This window comes from Perca fluviatilis, chromosome 5 (genome assembly GCF_010015445.1).
Source record: "Perca fluviatilis chromosome 5, GENO_Pfluv_1.0, whole genome shotgun sequence".
In the NCBI taxonomy this organism is placed as follows: domain Eukaryota; kingdom Metazoa; phylum Chordata; class Actinopteri; order Perciformes; family Percidae; genus Perca; species Perca fluviatilis.
In genome coordinates, this window is record NC_053116.1 from 13,332,344 (window position 1) to 13,359,557 (window position 27,214).

At 38.4% G+C, this 27,214-nt stretch overlaps 1 protein-coding gene and 1 long non-coding RNA gene across 2 annotated transcripts; both read right to left on the bottom strand.

The window, feature by feature from the left end:
* Positions 1 to 7,149: 7,149 nt before the first annotated feature.
* On the bottom strand, positions 7,150 to 11,610 carry LOC120559526 (chondroitin proteoglycan 2-like). The gene is made up of 5 exons (XM_039801265.1): positions 11,569 to 11,610; positions 10,380 to 10,411; positions 9,897 to 9,923; positions 9,202 to 9,502; positions 7,150 to 7,572 (listed from the first exon to the last, which is right to left on the bottom strand). The coding sequence occupies exons 2-5, from the start codon at positions 10,402 to 10,404 to the stop codon at positions 7,485 to 7,487; spliced, it is 441 nt and encodes a 146-aa protein (XP_039657199.1). The 5' UTR covers positions 10,405 to 10,411; positions 11,569 to 11,610; the 3' UTR covers positions 7,150 to 7,484.
* An 11,163-nt stretch (positions 11,611 to 22,773) lies between these two features.
* Positions 22,774 to 25,462, bottom strand: LOC120558463. Its single transcript, XR_005639127.1, has 5 exons — positions 25,354 to 25,462; positions 24,817 to 24,863; positions 24,202 to 24,233; positions 23,906 to 23,932; positions 22,774 to 23,550 (listed from the first exon to the last, which is right to left on the bottom strand). It is a non-coding gene; the product is annotated as an uncharacterized LOC120558463 (long non-coding RNA).
* Between the last annotated feature and the right edge of the window lie 1,752 nt (positions 25,463 to 27,214).

The window sequence follows — 27,214 nt, forward strand, 5'->3', positions numbered from 1 at the left end:
CACACACACACAAACACACACAGTGGATGCAGGAAAAACTGGAGATGAGACGTACATCGATGACGATGATAAGTTAAAGTCCAATAAGTACTTTATCAAACCGTATGAATGTGAGTCCCAGGCCAGGATAGGAAATTAACTAACTATGTAAAGATCAACAAGCCACTGACAGATATGTTCAAATTTATTCATTCAATAAATTATTATTTTTTGTCTTAAATCCACCGGCCATTTTCACATAATACCAACATTTGCATTATCCTGAGCCTTTTTGGTAAGGTTACTAGGAAAACTCAGCCCAGAGTAGTTTTATTCTCCCAAAAACAAGTTTCCTTTTTATTTTTAAAGAACTATTAAAAAAAAATCATTGCAAAAAAAACGTTCAACTTTTACTGTCTCACGCAACTTCATTGCAACAAACATACAAAAGACATCACAATTTTTATTGCAATTTTTTTACAAAAGCCCCCGCGAAATCAGGCATTTTGGGCCGCAACAATCTCAAAAAAAGGCCACGAAATCCTGGAGGGACTGTTTATTGGTCGCACTGGTGCACCTGACATTTAGCAGGTCTGTGTGTATTTGTGTGTAGCACATTTTTTTGCCCAACCGCATGTGTAAAACCGTACCCTGTACTCCTCGAGTGACATTAATATATTTTTCTTCAGAAAAATGCTGCAGTGCCTGTTATACCTGTTCCCGGCCTTGAAGGACCCAGCCAAGATCCAACATCATCGGCTAAGGAAACTCTACTACCTGTCTTTTCTGTCCCCAATAAGATGCCTAATTCTGACCAAACATATTCAGTGGAGATGGCTTCATCTGACTCTGAGCCTGAGCAATAGCCTACCACATACAAAAAGGCCCGAATATATGCCTTTCGCAAATAATAGCTAGTCCAATTACCCCTCATATATGATAAAATTACCATTATGATTTGCATTTATTGCAATAAGTGTTGAGTAGAGTAGTTTAATGAAGAAGGTGGCTCTGAGAAATGTTTGACAAACAAGTTTTGCTCCTTCTCTTTTCAATGAGTGCCAGTTAGGCAGCTTGTTTCCACAGCATATTGTGTATTTTATCTGACAAAAACCTGATGAAAAAGAACAACCAACCTAGAACAACCAAACGTAAGAAATGTTTCATCAAACAGACTGTTTGTGTGTGTGTGTGTGCGCACAGAGAGAGAGAGAGAGAAAAAAAAAAAAAAAAAAAAAAAAAAAAAAAAAAAAAAAAAAAAGACGGTGTTGTCTCGTGTAGTATGAGCGACTCATAAGTTAATTTAAAGAGTCGGGTGAAAGATAAGAGTGAATCACGACTCAAACAGGTTTAGTGCTCAGTCAGTGTGCATGCAGTGTGAGAGGGGGAGTGGCCAGCGGCTAGAGTGGCAAAAGGCAATGTGTGCTTCTTTTACCGATATATATTTAACGATATCTTTTGCATTTCTAATCCAAACAACGTCAAACTTGGCACTGCACTTACTCATGCCTGTAGCAAGACACCGGTCAAGTCAAGTTTGAAATCCATCGGACTAACGGTTGGAGAGATATGCGCATAACACCCACATAGTCTGACAGACAGACAGACAGACAGACAGATGTTGCTGCAATTTATAGATAGATAGATTCTATTTCAGCCTGTCAGTTCTTGAAAAGGGCATAGAGAACACTGTTGGGCCTACAATCTCCAGCCTGTCAGTCAGTCAAAAGGGCATAAAGAACACTGCCTGTTGCGACTGCTTTCGGCTCGCCATTGTATTATATTGTAGTATTATATTGTTGTGGTAGTGGGTTTCGTTTGTTGGGTGAGAGAAGACTACAGGCAAACTCTCTCTCTATTGATGCCTGACTCTCACTGTTATTAAAGCTGACACTTATTTTGCTTCACCACAGTTCATTTACTCACACCACTTTGTAAGAATCATGAATAACCAGGTTATTGTTATGTTATAATGTTTCATTCAAACATTATAATGTATATCACACAGGGATACAGCTGATACCGTATGTGTACAGGTGTGTCTTCAACTCAACTCCAGAGGATCGAAGGTCAAGACCAAACCAGGCATTGATAGATAAATAGATAGATAGATAGATAGTAGATAGATAGATAGATAGATAGATAGATAGATAGATAGATAGATACCGTATGTGTGTAGGTGTGTCTTCAACTCAACTCCAGAGGATCGAGGTCAAGACCAATCCAGGCATATTTGGATTAATAATTATCCGCTATAAATCCTGATTTTGTTCTTGAAATGACAGCAGTCAAAATCACCCCAGTGTTCACCGTTAAAACATTGGTCAGTAGTTACATGACAGCGAGCAGCAGTGGACGATGCACGCAGACAATTGTTTGTGCCTTTTTCCTGTGAGTGCAGGTGAAATGAATGTAAGGTGCTGCTGTTTGTTGAAAATGAAAGTGTTATTTTGGGATGGGGATGAAGAGCGTCTGTCATATTTTCTTAATGCTCTTCAGCTGTAACACATATCCAGGGTTGGGTTGTAACGGATTATATGTAATCTGGATTACATAATCAGATTACAAAAATGAAGTAACTATAATCAAACCAGATTACAATAAAAAATATGTAATCAGATTACGGTTACATTGTTGATGATGCATTACATTTTATCATCCAAACGATGCAATTTTTTTATGAAAGCCTAACTATGTTTTAGTTTGACAAGCAATTTATTCGTTTGTCCACTAGATGTCACTATCATCCTGTGTAGTTTCTTGACATGAAAAAGGTTCTACTCAAAACTCAAGATGGAGGAGCCGTCAACATTGAAAGACAGACCCGTTTCAGTTGGGAAAAATGCGTTTACTAGTTGGCAATAACTTTGATTTAAAGACAGTGGAAAATAATAATGTGTATGTTGTGTGCAAGTTGTGCAAACCAAACGTGCAAGTATTGTCAATTGCACTAACATCTACTTCAAATCTAAAGAAACACTTGGAGGTAAATTGAATGTTAACATTAACATTACATTCAAAGCGTCGTTCAAACATTGCTAGCTATGAGGTGGTCCAATGATGATACACTAATGGTTTCAGTTATTTCACCATTTAGTGAATGTTAAATTTGCATTTGCCACATGAGTATTGATCATGGTAGCGATGGTTAGGCTAAACGTTATGTTGACCGCTCATAATGTTATATTGGATTTTTTTAATGGATCTCTTAATGTTATCCTAGGATTCATTGTAACATCACTCAACTCTTTAGTTAGCTTAGTTAATGTTAATACAGCAGTGTTCTGCGGTAGTAGTCTAATTTACTGTAATCTAAGAGTAATCCTAAAGTAATCAGATTACATTACATGTTTAGGGTAATCCAACTGATTACATTACTGATTACACAATTGCCATGTAATATTTAGTCATTAATGGATTACATTTCAAAGTAATCTGAGCCAAGCCTCAACATATCACATCATATCATCACATATCAGGACAAAGTTTACTTTAATTATTTAGTTTGTACCATGTTATTATTTGTTTCCCTCAAATGTATTATTACCTTGTATATTTGTATTACATGCTCCTAAAATAATCCATTCCCTCATCCGTTATAGAGTTAATGTAGAAGTAGAAATTACCGAAGTAGTTGTAGTTGTTCACAGATGTTGATTCAGTCTTCTTTGTTTGGTGGCCAGCTTGGGCTGCTGAGTGTATGTGTCGCTGTGTGGTGCACATAGACTGTTATGGTGGTGCAGTGCAAAAGTCAGTCCAGTGTTTTTCTGTAATAATTAGCAGTAAATAACCATGACAATCATCACTCAATTGTATCATCATTATCCAAGTAAGACAAATAGTGCCACCAAAAAGTGTCAAGTTAGTCAAATAACAGAAGCTTTTAAAAGACCTTTAGAACATGCAAAAGTAAAACGAACAACCTGTGAGTGACTGTTTGTAATCTAAGCAGTCCAACCCATTCTGTCTCTGATAATTTCTCGATATTTGTGCTGGCTGACATTTATGTTAATCATCCATCCAGCACTTTGATTGGTTTTAATTCGACAATTTCTGTGTTTTGCCTTTTTGCATTTTCTAAGATGTTAGTGGCATCAAGGTCAGATGCCCAGCCCTTTTTCTGCTTCTTGTGATCTTTGTGAGATGCTCACACTGAAAACAAGATTAACTGGACAAAGCTGGAGGTATGTCTTTCCTTGGATGCACTGATAAAAGGAGTTGTGGTTCTTGCCATTTATGTAGAGGCGGCCAGCCATCCCAGCACAGAAACCACTTCCAGATTCAACAACTCTGGTGGTAGTGGCAATGGCAGTGACAGCAGGAGCCATACTGTTGGCTGAGCCAGGGTGGTTGGTGGTGCTCACTGGTGGATGTGTGGTTACAGGAGGTGGAAGTGGAAAAGATTATGGAAGTTTTTACTTGTTCCATACCAACACAGCACCCACTTCAACAGTCGTATGATTACTTGCTGTTGAAGCCTTGAAGTTCTGAACCCACCAACAGCCAGCAGAGTCTTCAGCTTCACACTGTGTGTGTGTGTGTGTGTGTGTGTGTGTGTGTGTGTGTGTGTGTGTGTGTGTGTGTGTGTGTGTGTGTGTGTGTGTGTGTGTGTGTGTCTGTGTCAGTACCCGATCCGTTCCACCGGCACGATCCGTTCTGCGCATGTGCAAGATGACACGTATGCCATAACGTAGGCGCAGATGATAATGCTGCGTTCATGCCACCACCACCTCGGAATAACGGCACCGCTTCCACCTGCACGATCCGTTCTGCGCATCCGCAAGATGTTCACACGCTAGCCTCCAGCTAACGTTAGTTAGCTAATAGCTAATTTGGCGGACCGCTAGGTGATTATAGCGGTCTGCCGTTAGCCTCCACCGGGAAGCTAACTTTAGTTTAGCTAACGGTTAATTTGGCTAACCGCTAGCTGATTGCAGCGGTCTGCCGTTAGCCTCCACAGTTAAGCTAACGTTAGTTTAGCTAACAGCTAATTCGGCTAACCGCTAGCTGAGACAGCATGTAAACTTTAAAAGACCCTCAAAATAAAACTTGAAAATAAACGTTAACATATATAACAGCTGTTACGTCAGTTCTACTTTACTTGTGCTCATTTAAAATACAATCACTCAATACTTGTCTTTATTGTTATTACTGTAAAGTCTTAATTTAGCTGTAGCCTGCTTTTCCCATTATGTTTGACTTAACGTTATTTTATACTGAATCTAGCTGTCCGTTCTGCCTGCACGATCCGTTCTGCGCATGCGTTATTATAGACTGAATCTAGCTGTCGGCTAGCGGTTAGCCAAATTAGCTGTTAGCTATCCCGGTGGAGGCTAGCGTGGAACGGATCGGGTACTGACAGACAGCCACCGACCATGTGAATGCTGCTAGTCAGAAACAACGTAACCAGTGGGGCGGTGCCTGTTATTCCGAGGTGGCATGAACGCAGCATTATCATCTGCGCCTACGTCATGGCATACGTGTCATCTTGCACATGCGCAGAACGGATCGTGCCGGTGGACCGGATCGGGTACTGACAGTCTGTAGAGCCAATATACACTCCCCTTAAACATTATTAGGAACACCTGTAAGAGTTCTCGTTAATGTGATTATCTAATCAACCAATCACATTGCAGCTGCTTCAATGCATTTAGGGGTGTGGTCCAGGTCTAGACAATCTCCTGAACTCCAAACTGAATGTCAGAATGAGAACGAAAGGTGATCTAAGCAACTTTGAGCGTGGCATGGTTGTTGGTGCCAGACGGGCTGGTTTGAGTATTTCCCAATCTGCCCAGTTACTGGGATTTTCACACACAACCATTTCTAGGGTTTACAAAGAATGGTCTGAAAAAGGAAAAACTTCCAGTATGCGGCAGTCCTGGGGGGCGAAAATGCCTTGTTGATGCTATAGGTCAGAGGAGAATGGGCCGACTTATTCAAGCTGATAGAAGATCAACTTTCACTCAAATAACCACTCGTTACAACCGAGGTATGCAGCAAATCATTTGTGAAGCCACAACACGCACAACCTTGAGGCGGATGGGCTACACCAGCAGAAGATCCCACCGGGTACCACTCATCTCCACTAACAATAGAAAAATTAGGCAACAATTTGCACGAGCTCACCAAAATTGGACAGTTGAAGACTGTAAAAATGTTGTCTGGTCTGATGAGTCTCGATTTCTGTTGAGACATTCAGATAGAGTCAGAATTTGGCGTAAACTGAATGAGAACATGGATCCGTCATGCCTTGTTACCACTGTGCAGGCTGGTGGTGGTGGTGTAATGGTGTGGGGGATGTTTTCTTGGCACACTTTAGGCCCCTTAGTACCAATTGGGCATCGATTAAATGCCACTGCCTACCTGAACATTGTTTCTGACCATGTCCATCCCTTTATGACCACCATGTACCCATCCTCTGATGGCTACTTCCAGCAGGTTAATGCACCATGTCAAAAAGCTTGAATCATTTCAAATTGGTTTCTTGAACATGACAATGAGTTCACTGTACTAAAACGGCGCCCACAGTCACCAGATTTCAACCCAATAGAACATCTTTGGGATGTGGTGGAACGGGAGCTTTGTGCCCTGGACGTGCATCCCACAAATCTCCATCAACTACAATATGCTGTCCTATCAATATGGGCCAACATTTCTAAAGAATGCTTCCAGCACCTTGTTGAATCAATGCCACGAAGAATTAAGGCAGTTCTGAAGGCGAAAGGGGGTCAAACACGGCATTAGTAGGGTGTTCCTAATAATCCTTTAAGTGAGTGTATATGTATGTTTATATATTAAAAAATAAAACTAGCTCCTTATGTGCTCTACCAATGCAAGTGCAAAAATAAATGGAAATAAAACCCTTACTCAACAGACAACAAAGTCTCACGACAGGTGAACATATTTTTTTTACATTGCAGAGTAGTTCATCTTACAGTAGGTGGCTTGGAAAGTCAAGAAATGTTTGACAAATACATTTTGCTCCTGTGTCTTTGAATTCATTACTTTGTTTGAATCACTTTTTTGCGGCTTTTTTCCCACACCCGATATACAAAGATAACCAACATAGAACAACAAAACCACAATAATGTGCCAACATGTATCTGGGAAACTTATAGTATTTTATTGATTCATCATTTCATTATCAACTTATTAATTTTTGTAGTACGCATTTACATTTAGACACACAGCATATACATGTATGAAATATGCAACATCTGTGTCATAATGTAAGACAAATCCAATCATGCAATGATTAAATATAAACAAATATGAACACAAACATACAATATAGTGAGATACCGTGAATTGTGTTTAGCGTTACACCCCTATTTTCAAAATTAAACTCAAAAGTGAAAAATCCGAAGAAAGTATATAACACCTTTGACAATGTCTCCTTTGTGTTAATATGAATATGTATTGCCACCTTATAGACATAGAAATTATTCCTGTCCTCGGGTTTTAACTGCATACGTTCCCTTTCTTTCCATCACAGAAGTTACTTATCACTTAGCATTGCTGTTTGGGGGATAGTCACAGCAGCTGCATGTTTGGTTAAAGACCAGATTTAATGGGCAGTTTTGGAGGTAGGTACAGTGCCTTGCGAAAGTATTCGGCCCCCTTGAACGTTTCGACCTTTTGCCACATTTCAGGCCTCAAACATAAAGATATAAAACTGTAATTTTTTGTGAAGAATCAACAACAAGTGGGTCCCAATTATGAAGTGGAACGAAATTCATTGGCTATTTCAAACTTTTTTAACAAATGAAAAACTGAAAAAGTGGGCGTGCAAAATTATTCAGCCCCTTTACTTTCAGTGCAGCAAACTCTCTCCAAAGTTCAGTGAGGATCTCTGAATGATCCAATGTTGACCTAAATGACTAATGATGATAAATAGAATCCAGCTGTGTGTAATCAAGTCTCCGTATAAATGCACCTGCTCTGTGATAGTCTCAGAGGTCCGTGTAAAGCGCAGAGAGCATCATGAAGAACAAGGAACACACCAGGCAGGTCCGAGATACTGTTGTGGAGAAGTTTAAAGCCGATTTGGATACAAAAAGATTTCCCAAGCTTTAAACATCCCAAGGAGCACTGTGCAAGCGATAATATTGAAATGGAAGGAGTATCAGACCACTACAAATCTACGAAGGCCCGCCGTCCCTCTAAACTTTCAGCTCATACAATGAGAAGACTGATCAGAGATGCAGCCAAGAGGCCCATGATCACTCTGGATGAACTGCAGAGATCTACAGCTGAGGTGGGAGACTCTGTCCATAGGACAACAATCAGTCGTATACTGCACAAATCTGGCCTTTATGGAAGAGTGGCAAGAAGAAAGCCATTTCTTAAAGATATCCATAAAAAGTCGTTTTAAAGTTTGCCAAAAGCCACTCTGGGAGACACACCAAACATGTGGAAGAAGGTGCTGTGGTCAGATGAAACCAAAAATCGAACTTTTGGCAACAATGCAAAACGTTATGTTTGGCGTAAAAGCAACACAGCTCATCACCCTGAACACACCATCCCCACTGTCAAACATGGTGGTGGCAGCATCATGGTTTGGGCCTGCTTTTCTTCAGCAGGGACAGGGAAGATGGTTAAAATTGATGGGAAGATGGATGGAGCCAAATACAGGACCATTCTGGAAGAAAACCTGATGGAGTCTGCAAAAGACCTGAGACTGGGACGGAGATTTGTCTTCCAACAAGACAATGAACCAAAACATAAAGCAAAATCTACAATGGAATGGTTCACAAATAAACATATCCAGGTGTTAGAATGGCCAAGTCAAAGTCCAGACCTGAATCCAATCGAGAATCTGTGGAAAGAACTGAAAACTGCTGTTCACAAACGCTCTCCATCCAACCTCACTGAGCTCGAGCTGTTTTGCAAGGAGGAATGGGCAAAAATTTCAGCTCTCGGACGCGCAAAACTGATAGAGACATACCCAGCGACTTTACAGCTGTAATCGCAGCAAAAGGTGGCGCTACAAAGTATTAACTTAAGGGGGCTGGTAATAATTTTGCGCCCCAATATTTCAGTTTTTTATTTGTTTAAAAGGTTTGAAATATCCAATAAATTTCGTTCCACTTCATGATTGTGTCCCACTTGTTGTTGATTCTTCACAAAAAATTACAGTTTTATATCTTTATGTTTGAGGCCTGAAATGTGGCAAAAGGTCGAAAAGTTCAAGGGGGCCGAATACTTTCGCAAGGCACTGTATTTCCATCCCAACAATTGTAAAAATAATTTGGGGCAGTAGGGTTAGTGTATTGCCCATTGTTCTTTCCATTACAGAAGTTATCAATTGGTGTCGGATTGGTGGTTGTGGTCACAGGGGGATAGTTACAGCAGCTGCATGTTGGGTCAAAGACCAGATTTGATGGGCAGTTTTGGAGGTAGGCTATTCCATTACCACAATTGTAAAAAGAATGTGGGTCAGCAGGGTTGGGGTATAGCCCACTGATCCCTCCATCACAAGGGTTTGGCGGCACTGCAGCTGTATCCGTGAGGCCAGGATAACCTGAAGGAATCAGATCAGAGAGTCATATTGTGGTAATTGTTCTTTAACTCTGATAATATAATATAATATCCCTGCTGAGAGTTCTAAACAGAAAGAGCATACATTTGCAATCTGCATGATAAGATGTAATAAAGTCAATAAGAGGTGATTACATTAATAAGATGTAATAAAGTCAATAAGAGGTGATTACATTAATATGAATGGCATTAAATGAAATACACACTAACAACAACCACCACATGACAGCATAGGATATAAAGTTTGAATTTTGGTTTCCAAGAACCAGAAGATTATGCAGGTTGCTGAAAAATGAGTTTCCCTGTTTACATAATTGTCCACCTTTTATTTATCTGCTAGTGATATTGATTATGATTAATGCATGTAATGAACTTACCCAAGCTGGCGATGATCAAACAGAGACCTTCAAAGTGACAGACTGGTTATTATTTGGTTAAAAAAAACACAGCTTAGGAGATCAGTTTACCTAAATCACAAAACAGGTTTCCCCACTTACTTCTACTGGTTTATAGCATTACAGATAGCAGGTTTGGTTTTATTCATCCAGGTTAATAAGAGATTACTCTTTGAGATTTCTGCAGCCACCCCAATAAATTGTAAGTGAATGGAATTTTGTTTTAATTTTTTTTAAAGTCAACAGCAACTTTTATTTTATTGTGTTGTGACAATTATCCAGAGTAATTGTGACACTGTTTTCTGTAAAGAGCTTAATCAAATGCAAATTTTCATAAACACCACAAACCAAAAGCCACTGTTACCTCAAAGAGATAAAAAAATGGTCAACAAAACAAAACCTATCTGCATGGCTAGAGGTAAGTGAGAAAATATGCATTACAGTAACTTGTCCAGTGGGCCTTACCTGCAGTTAGAGTGAGTTTGCACATGTTGCCACTGTGTAGACAAGAATAAATAAAATGAATTGTATTAACATGCATCTGAAAAAATATAAACATGATTAAAAAACAAATCCTCGCCCTAAGCTAATATTATTAATATTATTATCAAAACTGTTGCCACACATATTGCATTTCACGTTGGAAAACTGCACATCTTTCCTGTTCAAAATGGTCTTAGAAAGTAGGTCAGTTGCATATGCTGTGGTGTGTCTATCAGTGCCACTTAGCACTTAGCACAGTTTGTGGGTTCATTTAGTATTGGAATGCTTATTTTCATACACGTTACATACACAGCTGATGTGTTTTTGCATTTAAGATGTAGGCAGGAGTAATTGATGTAGTCCGCACCCAACTCAAACAATACATGTTGTCCAAGATAAACAATTAAGTTCTTCCTACCACAAGCTTTTGGCAGATTATTCTTTTTGTAAAAGATATGTTGCATAGCAGGATAGTTATTACTCAGCATAGTTTAAGTATCTGCTTTACCCAAATCAATTTTAAAGTAAAGTCATAATATTGGCATGAAAACACAACTGTACCATCACATAGTCAGACCCAAGCTCCTGCTTGAGAAATTATACTATTTTACATCACCAATGATATTTTCACTTACCTTTATCAGGATGGTGAGTAAAGATTCAATCAGTGACTAAACAGCACCTGTAATCATTAAAGAACACAATCAAAACTTTAAATACACAAATGTAATTAAAACCGAAAGAAATTAGTGATCAGAATTTAGATAAAACATGAATTAAAACAATATCAAAAGTATAGGGAGGGGAAAGGACATGGCGCTCAGATCAGGAGTGATTTGACTGAACAGGTTGGTTACTGTATGATTATAATCGATCAAGTTTGATTAATTAATTGCCTGCATCATGCAAAAAAAAAAAAATGTATGACTAAAAATGATCACATGTACATTATTGGGACCACAAACAATAATAATAATAACATTAGAAAATTACAACAAATTAAAAAGAGAAAAATTCTGTACAGTGCCTGCTAGTTCACTCTCCCTCCCTAAAATGTGTTTAGTATAGCCAGTTAGAGATTGAGCAGGTAGGCTATAGCAGTATACATAGCAACAACAAAGAAATCACATAACATGTAGTTTGTCAAAATCAGAGTATAAGGTATACTTACAAATATAGTGGTGAAAGAAGCGTATAGTGTCTGATGGATGTCTGTTGGACGTCTGATGGATGTGTGGCTGAGCAGTTTATATTGGGTAGACAGCTGAGGTTGACGTTAAACAGAGTGTGGATTATCACTCCAAGTTCCTGTCGTTATTGGCCAGTTGCTAATAGAATTCCTTTGCACACAACACAGTGGCCTAACTTTGTTTTCATACCTCCATGTCTGTGACAGCGTGACTGGAGGCATGATGTTTTGGAGTTGTCTGCACATCTGTCCATCCATCCATCCATCCATCCGTCCATCCGTCCATCCGTCCATCCGTCCATTCCATTCTTGTGGGACATGGTTGGTATGGTATGGTTTGGAGGACTTGTTGAATTAAAAGTATAATCTTGGCTTATATAAGATCTTTGGGAACAATTCCAATCCCATTTATCTGCCAAAAATATGAGTAATATGAGGGTCTTGAATATGATTAGATACCTCTTTAACTAATGAACTACCAACTTATTATGGCCAGCAGAACTTGTTACCCAACAATCATCTAATCTTGTATTCAGAGAAACAACAGGTCTTTTTTTGGTGGCCAAAGTTTTTATCAGTCCAAGCAGGAAGTGCACAAGTGTAATTAGCATTGCTTATATCCCCATACCAGAGATGGCCTAGATTCAGTGTGATTGTCTAGTGAATACTGTGATTGTCTAGTGAATACTGGCTTAGCATACTGTCATCATCACTATTATTAGTTACACCTGTAAGTTTCCTGATATGACAGAAAGGATTACTGCGTGCTGTTTGTAAATTAAGAACATGACCAGCATAGGTTTTTAAATGTTTAATAATATCCGTTACTACTAACTAGCTTTTACCCTTAACCTGCCTGTGTTCCCTCTAAACAACTTATTCGTAACTGGCTGTTTGTGTGACATCACTGAAAAAAATATAAAACTTATGTGTAGGAAATTATATAAATATTATATAAATATTTAATTAGGCAGCTTTCATACATGCCATTTCATCAGAGCACATACATGTTTTAAGTGTGTGTTTTTACCATGAAAATGTGTGATTTTGGTAGCAAGCAAAAAATAAATAATGGGTGTTTTTTTATCTCTTTTACCTTACAAGTGACAACGCTTTGGAAACAATATCAGCAAAAGGCTGTCTCACAGAGATATGCATAGTAAAATAACCATATTGTCACTTACTGAACATTTTCATTTTTTACCTTTTACCTGACCCTACTGCTTTGTGCCTATTGTTTTTTCAATTTTTGCTTCCTTGTATCTCTCTCTCAGGGAAGTCAGAGTAACACACAACACACACACACATACACAACCAAAAAATACACGTAATGCCTTTTGTCATGGTGGGTGAATTGTTTAGGGGCAAAAAAGCACAGTGACGAGTTAGAAAATAGTATTAAGTGAATACATTGAGTATGTGTTGCTACTCCATGGATAAAAGTATCAACAGTTGCATTAGGATTTAAATGTCTATCCAATGTCTAAGTGCGATCTAAATAGTGTTTACCTGACCCTACTGCGTTGTGCCTATTGTTTTTTCAATTTTTGCTTCCTTGTATCTCTCTCTCAGGGAAGTCAGAGTAACACACACAACACACACACACACACACACACACACACACACACACACACACACACACACACACACACACACACACACACACACACACACACACACACACACACACACACACACACACTAGTTTCTTAAAATGTGATTAAGGCCACATGAACCTCACCTAGATGTAAGCAAAAGTGACCTGAAGGTGTTTTTAGACATATAATCTAAGCTGTACATTCAAAGTACCATGACTTTTTCTATTCAGCACACATTCAAGCTACAATAATATCTTAGTAGACTGTTTTTCATAATTGTACCTTTTTTAAATTACTTGTAAAAAAGGAAGTTGTACAAAGTAGTTTTAGACGTTTACTGGAATTTTTGCAAAAACATTACCTTTCCCAATGTAACGGACTGTTTTGGTCAATTGAGGGGATTGTGTGAAGTCTTAGGTATGTATCTAGCACAACCACTTTATTCTGCCCCATTGTTTTATTCAATTGCTATCTGAAAAAAAATATGGTTGATGTTTTGTCACCAAGAGTAAGCAGGGGCATGTCTAATTTCATAGGGCCATTCTACATTTAAGTTAAACACTGAATGGGTGTATTAGATGGGTACAAAAAATGGGGGAAAAAGCACTGCCCACTCAGCAATAAACCTGATAATGAGAAAAGACTACAGGCAAGGCAAGGCAAGGCAAGGCAAGGCAAGGCAGCTTTATTTGTATAGCACATTTCAGCAACAGGGCAATTCAAAGTGCTTTACATAAAACATTAAAGAGCAGTTAGAAAACAATTTTAAACAATTTTAAAACATTAATAAACAAATTAAAACAAGAATAAAATTGATAGTGCAGTATAAGAATAAAAGTTACAGTGCAGTATAAGAAATTAAAGTTAATAAAATAGATTATTTAAAGAAAAGCAACATCAAAAAGATAGGTCTTTAGCTTAGATTTAAAAGAACTGAGAGTTGCAGCGGACCTGCAGGTTTCTGGGAGTTTGTTCCAGATATGTGGAGCATAAAAACTGAACGCTGCTTCCCCTGTTTAGTTCTGACTCGTGGCGACAACAAGTAGACCCTGTCCCAGACGACCTGAGAGGTCTGGGTGGGTCATAGTGTAGTAGCAGATCAGAAATGTATTTTGGCCCTAAACCGTTTAGTGATTTATAAACCAGTAAAAGTATTTTGAAATCAATTCTTTGAGGCACTGGAAGCCAGTGTAAAGACTTCAGTACTGGAGTGATGTGATCCACTTTCCTGGTTTTAGTGAGGACTCGAGCAGCAGCGTTCTGAATCAGCTGCAGCTGTCTGATTGATTTTTTAGGGAGACCTGTAAAGACACCCCGTAGTGCAGTCTTACTGAAGATAAAAGCATGGACAAGTTTTTCCAGATCTTGCTGAGACATAAGTCCTCTAACCCTTGATATATTTTTAAGGTGATAATATGCTGATTTTTTAATTATGTTAATGTGGCTGTTAAAATTTAGGTCTGAGTCCATGACTACACCAAGATTTCTGGCTTTGTCTGTTGTTTTTAACATTGTCGTTTGAAGCTGAGCGCTGAGGCAAACTCTCTCTCTATTGATGCCTGACTCTCACTGTTAAAGCTGACACTTATTTTGCTTCACCACAGTTAATTTACCCACACCACTTTGTAAGAATCATGAATAACCAGGTTACTGTTATGTTAAAATGTTCCATTCAAACATGATAATGTGACCCACACTGGGATACAGCTGATACCGTATGTGTACAGGTGTGTCTTCAACTCAACTCCAGAGGATTGAAGGTCAAGACCAAACCAGGCATAGATAGATAGATAGATAGATAAGATAGATAGATAGATAGATACTTTATTCATCCCTAGGGCAATTTTAGTAGGCATATTTTATTTAATAATTATCCGCTATAAATCCCGATTTTTTTCTTGAAATGGCAGCAGTCAAAATCACACCATTGTGCACCGTTAAAACATTGGTCAGTAGTTACATGACAGTGAGCAGCAGTGAACGATGAAAGCAGACAGTTGTTTGTGCCTTTTTCCTGTGAGTGCAGGTGAAACGCCTGCAAAGTGCTGCTGTTTGTTGAAAATGAAAGTGTTAGGTTTATGATGGGGATGAAGAGCGTCTGTCATATTTTCTTAATGCTCTTCAGCTGTAAAACATATCACATCATATCATCACATATCAGGACAAAGTTTAGTCAAATTATTTAGTTTGTACCATGTGAGTATTTGTTTCCCTCAAATGTATTATTACCTTGTATATTTGTATTACATGCTCCTAACATAAGGGTGCGGATAATTACTCCAAGTTCCTGTAGTTCCTGGCCAGTTGCTAATAGAATTCCTTCAATCAACAAATATTTTTTAAACAATATCATATCATACGTAAGATGTGTTTAATTACAATAAGCTGACAGCATGTGGCAATTAACTAGGAAGAGGTAATTGCTGCATTGTTGCATGGAATTGTTGCAATGTCCTGATTATACTCTGTAAATTGGTACAAAAATCTGAGTCAGCTCAATGCCAAGCCCTTGTGACTTTGATTTCAAAATGTATTTGCAGATATAGCATGATACCACCATGTTTAAGTATCTGTCTGTTAAGAAAGTTCCTCTCTTTCGGGGGACTGAGAAGCTTGCAGTCATCATTACTAATGTACACTAGAGACTGAGTCAGACCACTTACAAAAACTTGAAATTGATAGATTAAGCAAAGCATGTAGCTAATGTATAATGATATCCAGATGATTAAAGGTTAACCTCAATGTGACACATTCATGTTCTACAAAAATGTGTTTCGGGGCTATATCCAGCATCATATCTCAGGAACACAAGGGGATATTGTAATCATATTTCATATTTGGTCGGATACTGAATTGGTGACACTAATCTTAAAACTGTGATGATTGTATAGATCTTCTGTGCTATGGGGTTAAGATGTGGGTAAAGCATTCAGGTCCAAGGTTCTTGCATTATCCCACCCTCTTCACTTTCTGTTTCTGGATATCAACCAGGAGAGGGAGCCTCTTGTTCCTCGATCCACTACAAGCTCATTGGATTTGCTGATCTTGAGCTTCAGGTGATTGCTGTTGCAACATATGATGAAGCTCTCCTCTATACAACTCTGTAAAAAAATGTCTCTAAGTGAAGACAGCATGTTTCTCACCGGAAATGATTCACTGGAATCAAATCTGTCAATATAGTTATAGCTTGCATTTTGCTAAAAAATACACTGCTGGGTGTATTGCTCAAGAGCTAAGGAAGCGCAGTGTCGAGTTGAAGTTGTTTGGAGAACTGGAGAAAAGGCAAGCAGCAATACCGGAGGCCATGCAATCAGCCCGTTTCAAACAGGCACATCTTGCACGGGCACTGCACTACTGTATAGAAGAAAGGAAAAGAAAGAAGTAGACAGAGTCAAGAACCAACTAGAACTGCAAGCAGTTATGAACGGGGTCCAAGCCTGCCCGGCGCCAGTCCCCCCTGGCGCGAGTCGCCCCTGACGACACTAAGAGCCCACAAAAGCGGAGCCCGCGAAAGGAGAACCCAAAGCACGATGGCGGCGAGGCAAAAGTCAGGAAATTTGACCAAGTGCGAGGTCCAAAGTCTGTAGTGAATTGCAATTGCAAATTTCCTCTTCATCGCATAAAAGGCCAAAACACTTCTACCTCAATTATAGCACCCCCTAAAGGGCGATCATCACCAAATCTGGTGGAGAGCCGCAGAGTGGCATGTCCAACAATAATATCAAGTTTTGTGATGATAGCATTTACTGCAGCAGAGATATTTCATTGCAAATTATTCCCATTTAAGTGCATTGACTTATTTGCCAAAAGGCCTCTACGTTCATTATAGCGCCCCTAACGGCCGATTTTCACCAAATTTGGTAGGGAGGCTTGGAGTGGGATTTCGAACAACAATACCAAGTCTTGCTCCGATACCTATTAATTTGGCCGAGATATGCTAACGTTCGTGTTTTGTGGCTAGCTACAAAAATTTGTTTGCTTGTAAATTGCGAATGGTGTAACGTAGCAAAATTCTTTTGATAACTTTAGGTCCGTATGGAGATGCTACCTGCCAAGTTTCGTACCAATATCTCACACGGCCTAGGACGAGTTCGAAACATTGGTTTTGCGCATTGCGCGATATTGCAAAAAATCTTCTTAGCACAGGTGGGCGAGGCCTATGTCATCAGAATCAGATTTAAGGGTTTCTAATCTGCGATGTAGACTGTGGGAGTTATAGGCAAAAACACGTTTTATGTCATTATAGCGCCACCTAGTGGTGCATGTGTGTAATTTTTGGTAGGTAAGGTCCATGACCCATTGTCCATCTACGCTGTAAATTTTAAGTTGCTCACATTAGTGTAAGTGGTGAATCCAAACCTGGGTCCCATAGGCCACGCCCACTGACGAATCAGTACCCCACTGTAGGCGTGGCCTCAGGAGTGGGCCGAGATGGTACACTCAAAATTTCGTAAAAATCGGATGAGCCGTTCATGAGATATAAACTTTTTGTACTTGTAGCGCCCCCTAGTGGCCAATTTTTGTGAAACTGGTTGGGGAGTCTCAGAGGTTCATGCCAAACAAGATTCTAAAGATTTGCGATGATAACATATTTGGTTGTGCGTAATTCACGAAATTATCATCCGACAAAAATTCTTTTGATAACTTTTTGTCAGGTCGGTCTGGAGAGGCTACGTACCAAGTTTCATGCAGATCGGTCGCACGGTCTAGGAGGAGTACGAAAAAGCAGGTTTACGATAAATCGCGATTTTTCACCCATAAAAGTCTAGGCGGAAATGGGCGTAGCCTATACCACGTGATTCAGCTGGATCCAGTGAACGCGTATATGTATGGTTTTTGAATGTTGCCAAACGCGTTTTTTCTGCTATAGCACCACCTAGTGGCTGAATTTTTTTGTCCGAGGTCCTTGCAGTGATCTGGACCAGTCCTGAAAATGGCACCCCCCCACCATATATGGTTTAGGCTGTAGAATGTTAAGAAACCTTAGGAAAGCAATAGGGTTCCACAGCCCTGCTGTGATTCTTCCAGCCTCGGGCTTGGACCCCTAATTAGACATGAATTACCAGTCAATTTGATGACAATTCATTTTTTAATTTTCAAAATATAGCAAGCTCTTCTTCTGGAAGATGGCCAGCCTGTCTCATATTATAAAAATGAATTTGAGAATTAAATTGTAAAGAATGTATGTTCATATGTAAACCCATATATCTGATAAAAATCTATTGGCAATCCTAAAAAAGAGAAGTTTGCAGTATCTGCAGCTTATTAAGAGGGGATATGTACCTTGCATTTTCAACTCTCTAGCAGAAAACTGGTCTTGTCCATGTACCGTTTGAAAATAATAGTAAACACCAAGTTTTTTCTAAATTAGTTCTCCATCACGTGTGTAATTTTGTCATGTATGTATGCACGAAAGTGAGATAACGTAACAAATGTACAAATTTCAACTCAAAACCTCCATTTTTTAACTTAACTAAGTAGTTGTGTTGCCTAAACCTAACCAAGTAAATGTTGTGCCTAAACCTATAACCAACTGCGGCCGTTTCAGAATGTTTACAACATGTTTAACCGTTACGTTTAGGTATGAGGACGGAAAACGCTCCTGTGGGTTGTATTTCCTGCACCGCTAGGGACGCTAAATTAGGAAATGCTCCTATGGGTTGTATTAGAGGGGCAGAAACTGCAGGAACAAATGACCCACAATATGTGGTCGTATGGTTTGGAGGACTTGTTGAAATAAAGGGATAATCTCGGTTTATTTAAGATCTTTGGGAACAATGGCAATCTTATTGATCTGCCAAAAATATGAGTAATATGAGGGTCCTGAATATGATTAGATAACTCTTTAACTAATGAACTATTGTAATGGCAAAATTTTATTTTAACCTTATTGTCAATGATTGTTTTAATATTCTACAAGATTATTAATTTTGTTCATGTGTAGTTTCAAAAGGCTCCAAGTGAAACAATTGGCAACCATGAACTTTCAGCCTAGTAGAGTTTTTTTAGGAACTCCAGCTTCTTTTTGTTTTGTTTTACCTTTTAGCAGATAAAGTGAAGAAGGCCATAGAACTGTCTGAACCGTGTCTTCTTCTGTCTCCTGAGATAAACTGTTGTTTAGGCTAATGTTAAGGACAAGAGCAGAGGGGAAGGTGATACAGTGATGTGACTGTTAATAATGTCTTTTTTGTGGGTATGCTAAAAGATAAATTAAGAAGGGTGGCTTAATGGAGGTTTTCACTATATGATGTTTTGACATTTAGGTTTCTAGTTATGAAGGCTTTTTCAGACGTGCTGATTGTACCTGTGAAATTGTGTTTCTCTATATTTGCAAATATAATAAATACTCAAAGACCAAACTTTCGTTTAATTCTCAAATAGTCTTTAATTCGTCTCATCTTGTGTTCATTGATACACACTCCTGCTGCTGACTAGAAAAACTTCCTCTACACTACTAACTCATTATGGCCAGCAGAACTTGTTTCCCAACAATCATTTAATCTTGTCTACGGAGAAACAACAGGTCTTTCTTTGGTGGCCGAAGGTTTTTTCAGTCCAAGCAGGAAGTGCACAGGTGTAATTAGCATTGCTTATATCCCCATACCAGAGCTGGCCTAGATTCAGTGTGATTGTCTAGTGAATACTGTGATTGTCTAGTGAATACTGGCTTAGCATACTGTCATCATCACTATTATTAGTTACACCCGTAAGTTTCCTGATATGACAGAAAGGATTACTGCGTGCTGTTTGTAAATTAAGAACATGACCAGCAGAGGTTTTTAAATGTTTAATAATATCCCTTACTACTAACTAGCTTTTACCCTTAACCTGCCTGTGTTCCCCCTAAACAACTTATTTGTAACTGACTGTTTGTGTGACATCACTGAAAAAATATAAAACTTATGAGTAGGAAATTATATAAATATTATATAAATGTTTAATTAGGCATCTTTCATACATGCCATTTCATCAGAGCACACACATCTTTTAAGTTTGTTTTTACCATGAAAATGTGTGATTTTGGTAACAAGCAAAAAATAAATATTGGGTATTTGGCTTTACCTCTTTTCCCTTACAAGTGGACATCATTTGACAACACTTTGAAAACAATATCAGCAAAAGGCTGTCTCACAGAGATATGCATAGTAAGATAACATTGTCACTTACTGAACATTTTCATTTTTTAAACATACACACACACAGACACAACCAAAAAATACACGTAATGCCTTTTGTCATGGCGGGTGAATTTTTTAGGGGCCAAAGAAGCACAGTGAGGAGTTAGAAAATAGTATTAAGTGAATACATTGAGTATGTGTTGCTACTCCATGGATAAAAGTATCAACAGTTGCAGTCGGATTTAAATGTCTATCCAATGTCTAAGTGCGATCTAAATAGTGTTCACCTGACCCTACTGCGTTGTGCCTATTGTTTTTTCAATTTTTGCTTCCTTGTATCTATCTCTCATTTTTCTTTTATTTCCCTTGCCAGCCTCGAGTATTGGCACACCTAGGGCGTTGAATGTTTGGCAGGTGAAAAGCAGATCAAAGGTGCAGCAGGGGGACAAATATGTCAATATCTGGAATCATAATTTATTCTGCTTGATGGGTGTGATTTAGGACATATCTTTGCTGAGTGTAAGTTATGACATTTCCGTTTCAAGTTAGATGCCATTTGTTGTTCCCTGCCTTGTCAATTAAATTAATTAAAGTCAATTAAATGGGCATCAAGGAAGTCAGAGTAACACACACGCACGCACGCACGCACGCACGCACGCACGCACGCACGCACACTAGTTTGGTAAAATCTATTTAAGGCCACTGGAACTACATCTATATGTAAGCATAGGTGACTGAAGGGGTTTTTAGACACAGATGATTTAGGCATGCTCTAATATTGTTGTCAATTAAAACAAATCTAAGCTGTACATTCAAAGTACCATGACTTTTTTCTATTCAGCAAAAGTTCAACTACAATAAGATCTTAGTATACTGATTTTCATAATTGTGCCTTTTTTAAATTACTTGTAAAAAAGGAAATTGTACAAAGTAGTTTTAGAAGTTTACTGGAATTTTTGCAAAAACATTACCTTACCCAATGTAAAGGACTGTATTGGTCAATTGAGGGGATTGTGTGAAGTCTGAGGTATGTAACTAGCACAACCATGTTATTCTGCCCCATTGTTTTATACTACAGAGCCCCTAAGGGGACATGAGCAAAAAAAAATCTAAAGTTTAGTTTCATGTGCTCACACAAAAAAAACACTCGTTGCCACGGTGATTGGGGCACAGTAAGGGAGTGGAGGAGGGACAACATCTTTGACAGGTCAACTCTATACTCAAATACTCTACTCTAATTCATTGATGTGCTTTTTATGTCTGTGGTTTCAAATACATGCGACACAGATCAAATTATAAAAATTGCACTCTCTGCCTGTTTCCAGAAATGCCTTGTCATACCGTAGTTTGTAGAGCCAAGTATATATATTTAATATATGTACGTATATAAGAATTTATTTATATCCTGTCGATTATATAGTAATTGCTACAGCGCTGTAGTTCTGTCAGGTCAATTAAGTCAAGAACACACATGACAATAAAAATGATTTAGGATATTTTTATTGAATAAATTGCATTTCAGTTAATAAATTCTGAATTAATTTTCTTTGGCGGTATGGCTCTGTTCAGGGAGTCCTCTGACCTTTCATGAGCACCATGAAATAGCAGAGAGTCAGAGGACAGCAGCAGCATTAGGGAACGCTCACACAGTTTAGGACAGTGAGAGCTGAACTATTCCCCCACATGAACAGAGCAGCAACGAAGACATAGAAGCAAATGCCACGCCATACACCACAAGGAGGAGCCGGGGAGGTGGCGGGCGGCAGAGAAGCGAGCAGCAAGCAGGTAGGAGCAAACTGAATCTGCTTTAAATAGGGCGCCCTGTCTTGAGCGTAGCCATTAAGCAGCGAGGGGTGTTGACCAGCTGATGCGCTAATCCAGATCAGCTGATGCAGCTCAGCAGGAGCAGATCAACTGATGAGACCGTGTTGTTGGCCAATAGCGTTAGCAGCGTCTTACCTACCTGGCCTGCCAGAACTGACGCTGACGCTCAATTTTCATACTATAAGTACAATTAAGTTTTTCTACATTTTGACCTAAATTTATGTATGAAAAGTGAAAATTGTGGGGGACAGAGCATTTTGTTGAGATCATTTTCAGTGGATGTTACAGCCTCTCCCCACTCTAGGTGTGATCTCATACACTTATGCTCTGAATATATACATACATATATATATGTTAATAAATAATATGTTATAGTCTCGTTAAACTAGCTCCTTATGTGCTCTACAAATGCAAGTACAAAATGCAAGTCCACAAAGTCTCACGACAGGTGAACATTGCAGAGTAGTTCATCTTACCGTAGCTGGCTCTGAAGTCAATAAATGTTTGATGAATACATTTTGCTCCTCTGTCTTTGAATTCATAACTTTGTTTGAATCACTTTTTTGCAGCTTTTTTCCACACCTGATATACAAAGATAACCAACATAGAACAAAAAAAACAAAATAATGTGCCAACATGTAACTGGGAAACTTATAGTATTTTATTGATTGATCATTTCATTTTTATCAAAATGCTTTGTAGTATGTATTTACATTTAGACACACAGCATATACATGTATGAAATATGCAACATCTGTGTCATAATGTAAGACAAATCCAGTCATGCAGTGGTTAAATATAAACAAATAAGAACACACCCATACAATATAGTGAGATACCGTGAATTGTGTATAGCGTTACACCCCTATTTTCAACATATAACTCAAAAGTGAAAAATCCGAAGAAAATATATAACAGCTTTGACAATGTCTCCTTTGTGTTAATATGAATATGTATTGCCATTTTATAGACTGAGAAACTATTCCTGTCCACAAGTTTTAGCTGCATAAGTTCTCTTTCTTTCCATCACAGAAGTTACTCATGCTAGGGTAGCACATTGCTTTTTTGGGGATAGCTACAGCAGCTGCATTTTTGGTTAAAGACCAGATTTGATGGGCAGGTTTGGAGGTAGGTTCTTCCATCCCAACAATTGTAAAAAGAAGATGGGTCAGCAGGGTTAGTGTATTGGCCATTGCTCTTTCGATTACAGAACTTATTGATTGGTGGTGGCTTGGTTGTGGGATAGTTACAGCAGCTGCATGTTGGGTCAAAGACCAGATTTGATGGGCAGTTTTGGAGGTAGGCTATTCCATTACCACAATTGTAAAAAGAATGTGGGTCAGCAGGGTTGGGGTATAGCCCACTGATCCTTCCATTACAGGTGTTTGGCGGCACTGCAGCTGTATCCGTGAGGCCAGGATAACCTGAAGGAATCAGATCAGAGAGTCATATTGTGTTAATTGTTCTTTAACCCTGATCATAATTTAATATCCCTGCTGAGATTTCTAAACAGAAAGAGCATACATTTGCAATCTGCATAATTAGATGTAATAAAGTCAATAAGAGGTGATTACATTAATATGAATGACATTAAATGAAATACCCACTAACAACAACCACCGCATGACAGGATAGGATGTGAAGTTTAGAATTTTGGTTACCAAGAACCAGAAGATTATGCAGGTGGCTGAAAAACGAGTTGCCCTGTTTACATAATTGTCCACCTTTTATTTATCTGCTAGCGCTAGTGGTTATGTTTAAAGCATGTAATGAACTTACCCAAGCTGGCGATGATCAAACAGAGACCTTCAAATTGACAGACTGGTTATTATTTGGTTAAAACAACCCAAAGCTTTGGAGATCAGTTTACCTAAATGAATGGTAATGGTGACACTGTTTTCTGTAAAGAGCTGAATTAAATGCAAATTTTCATAAGCACCACAAACCAAAAGCCACTGTAATCTCAAAGATATAAAAAAAATTGGTAAACAAAACAAAAACTATCTGCATGGCTAGATACCACTGGAGGTAAGTGAGAAAATATGCATTACAATAACTTGTCCAGTGGGCCTTACCTGCAGTTAGAGTGAGTTTGCACATGTTGCCACTGTGTAGACAAGAAGAAATAAAATGAATTGTATTAACATGCATCTGAAAAAATATAAACATGTTTCAAAAACAAATCCTCGCCCTAAGCTAATATTATTATCAAAACTGTTGCCACTCAAATTGCATTTCACGTTGGAAAACTGCACATCTTTCCTGTTCAAAATGGTTTTAGAAAGTAGGTCAGTTTCATATTCTGTGGTGTGTCTATCAGTGCCACAAAGCACTTAGCACAGTTTGTGGGTGTACTTGGAACGCTTATTTTCATACACGCTACATACACAGCTGATGTGTTTTTGCATTTAAGACATAGGCAGGAGTAACTGATGTAGTCCGCACCCAACTTAAACAATGAAGTTCTTCCTACCTCACGGTTTTGGCAGATTATTTGTTTTGTAAAAGAAATGTTTCATAGCAGGATAGTTATTACTCAGCATAGTTTAAGTAACTGCTTTACCCAAATCAATTTTAAAGTAAAGTCATAATATTGGCACGAAAACGCAACTGTACATTCACATAGTCAGACCCAAGCTCCTGCTTGAGAAATTATACCATTTTACATCACCAATGATATTTTCCCTTACCTTTATCAGGATGGTGGGTAAAGATTCAATCAGTGATTAAACAGCACCTGTAATCATTAAAGAACACAATCAAAACTTTAAATACACAAATGTAATTAAAACCGAAAGAAATGAGTGATCAGAAGTTAGATAAAATATGAATTAAAACAATATCAAAAGTATAGGGAGGGGAAAGGACATGGCGCTCAGATCAGGAGTTATTGCGCTGAAGAAGTTGGTTACTGTATGATTATAATCAATCCAGTTTGATTAATTAATTGCCTGCATCATGCAAAAAAACTGTTTATGACTGAACATGATCACATGTACATACATTAATGGGACCACAAACAATAATAATAATAATATTAGAAAGCTACAACAAAATAAAAAGAGAAAAATTCTGCCCAGTGCCTGCTAGTTCACTCCCCCTACCTAAAATGTGTTTAGTATAGCCAGTTAGAGATTGAGCAGGTAGGCTATAGTAATATACATAGCAACAACAAAGAAAGCACATAAAATGTAGTTTGTCAAAATCAGAGTATAAGGTATACTTACAAATATAGTGGTGAAAGAAGCGTATAGTGTCTGATGGATGTCTGTTGGATGTCTGATGGATGTGTGGCTGAGCAGTTTATATTGGGTAGACAGCTGAGGTAGTTGTTAAACAGGGTGCAGATAATTACTCCAAGTTCCTGTAGTTCCTGGCCAGTTGCTCATAGAAATTCCTTTAATCAACAAATATTTTTTAAACAACATCACATGTAAGTTGTGCTTAATTACAGTAAGCTGACAGCATGTGGCAATTAACTAGGGAGGGGTAATTGCTGCATTGTTGCATGGAATTGTTGCAATGTCCTAATTACACTCCGTACAGATCAGAGTCACCTCATGCCATGCCCTTGTGACTTTGATTTCCAATTGTATTTGCAGATATAGCATGATACCACCATGTTAAAATTTCTGTCTGTTAAAAAGGTTCCTCTTTTTCGGGAGACTGAGAACCCTGCAGTCATCATTACTAATATGCACTAGAGTCAGACCACTTACAAAAACTTGAAATTGATAGACTAAGCAAAGTATGTAGCTAATGTATGTAGGTTAAGAACAACAAAACAGCAGCACACAACACAGCGGCCTAACTTTGTTTTGATACCTCCGCGTCTGCAACAGCGTGACCGGAGGCATTATTTTTTCGGGTTGTCTGCAAATTCATCCATCCGTCCATCCGTCTTATGAATTAATGAAGACACTAAGTACAACCCTTTTGAACCATGCGCGTGGCGCACAGACCCTTTTTTCCGCCGTCAAATTAGCAAAAGTGGATTTGGACACTCCCTAAACGCACTTGCTCCATGCACTTCACCGCGCCGTCGCGGATCATTAAAATAGGGCCCTTAGACTCATGGATGAACTGATAACTTTTTTGGTGGTCAAAGGTCAATGTCACTGTGACCTGAAAAAACATGTTTTTGGCCATGACTTAAGAGTGGATTTGCTGATCTTGAGCTTCAGGTTATTGCTGTTGCAACATATGACGAAGCTCTGCACTGTTAGGAAAGTCCTAATATACTGTTTAATATGAAGGAATTTTCTGTAATGGCTTTTCACTGGTGTTTTTCCATATCGTAATTTTTGGAAGTACAGAGGCTAACTGTAAATCTACAAAATTTTCCATTTTTAGATCAACAGAAATGTCCGTTAACTTAAAGGAAAAGGTACTGGTAATTTTCTGCCAGGACATTATCCGTTTCTTTCTGATTTTGTTTGTTAAAGTGTGTTTTCTGTACTCCTCGTACAAATAGTCTCTAAGTGAAGACAGGATGTTTCTCACTGGAAATTATTCACTGGAATATTACATGTCAATATAGTGACAACATGCATTTTGCCAAAAATACACTTGATGCTTGTTGCAATGGTGGGTGTATTGATCAGGAGCCAAAGGCGCGCAGTGATCAGTTGAAGTTAGATAGTAGATGACAGGAAAAGAAAGAATTAGACATAGTCAAGAACCATTAGAAATGAATTACCAGTCAATTTGATGACAATTCCTTTTTAATTTTGAAAAGATAGCAAGCTCTTCTTCTGGAAGATAGCCAGCCTGTCTCATATTATGAAAATTAATTTGAGAATTACATTGTAAAAAACTTCTAAAAAGAGAGTAGTGGCAAGAATGTAGGTTCATATATGTAAACCCATATATCTGATAAAAATCTATTGGCAATCCTAAAAAGTTTGCAATATTATTGATAATAATTATTAAGAGGGGATATGTACCTTGCCTTTTCAACTCTCTAGCAGAAAACTGGTCTTGTCCATGTACCGTTTGAAAATAATAGTAAACATCAAGTTTTTTTTTTAAATTAACAGAACAAATTATGTCAAGTCTCCATCACGTGCGTAATTTTGTCATGTATGT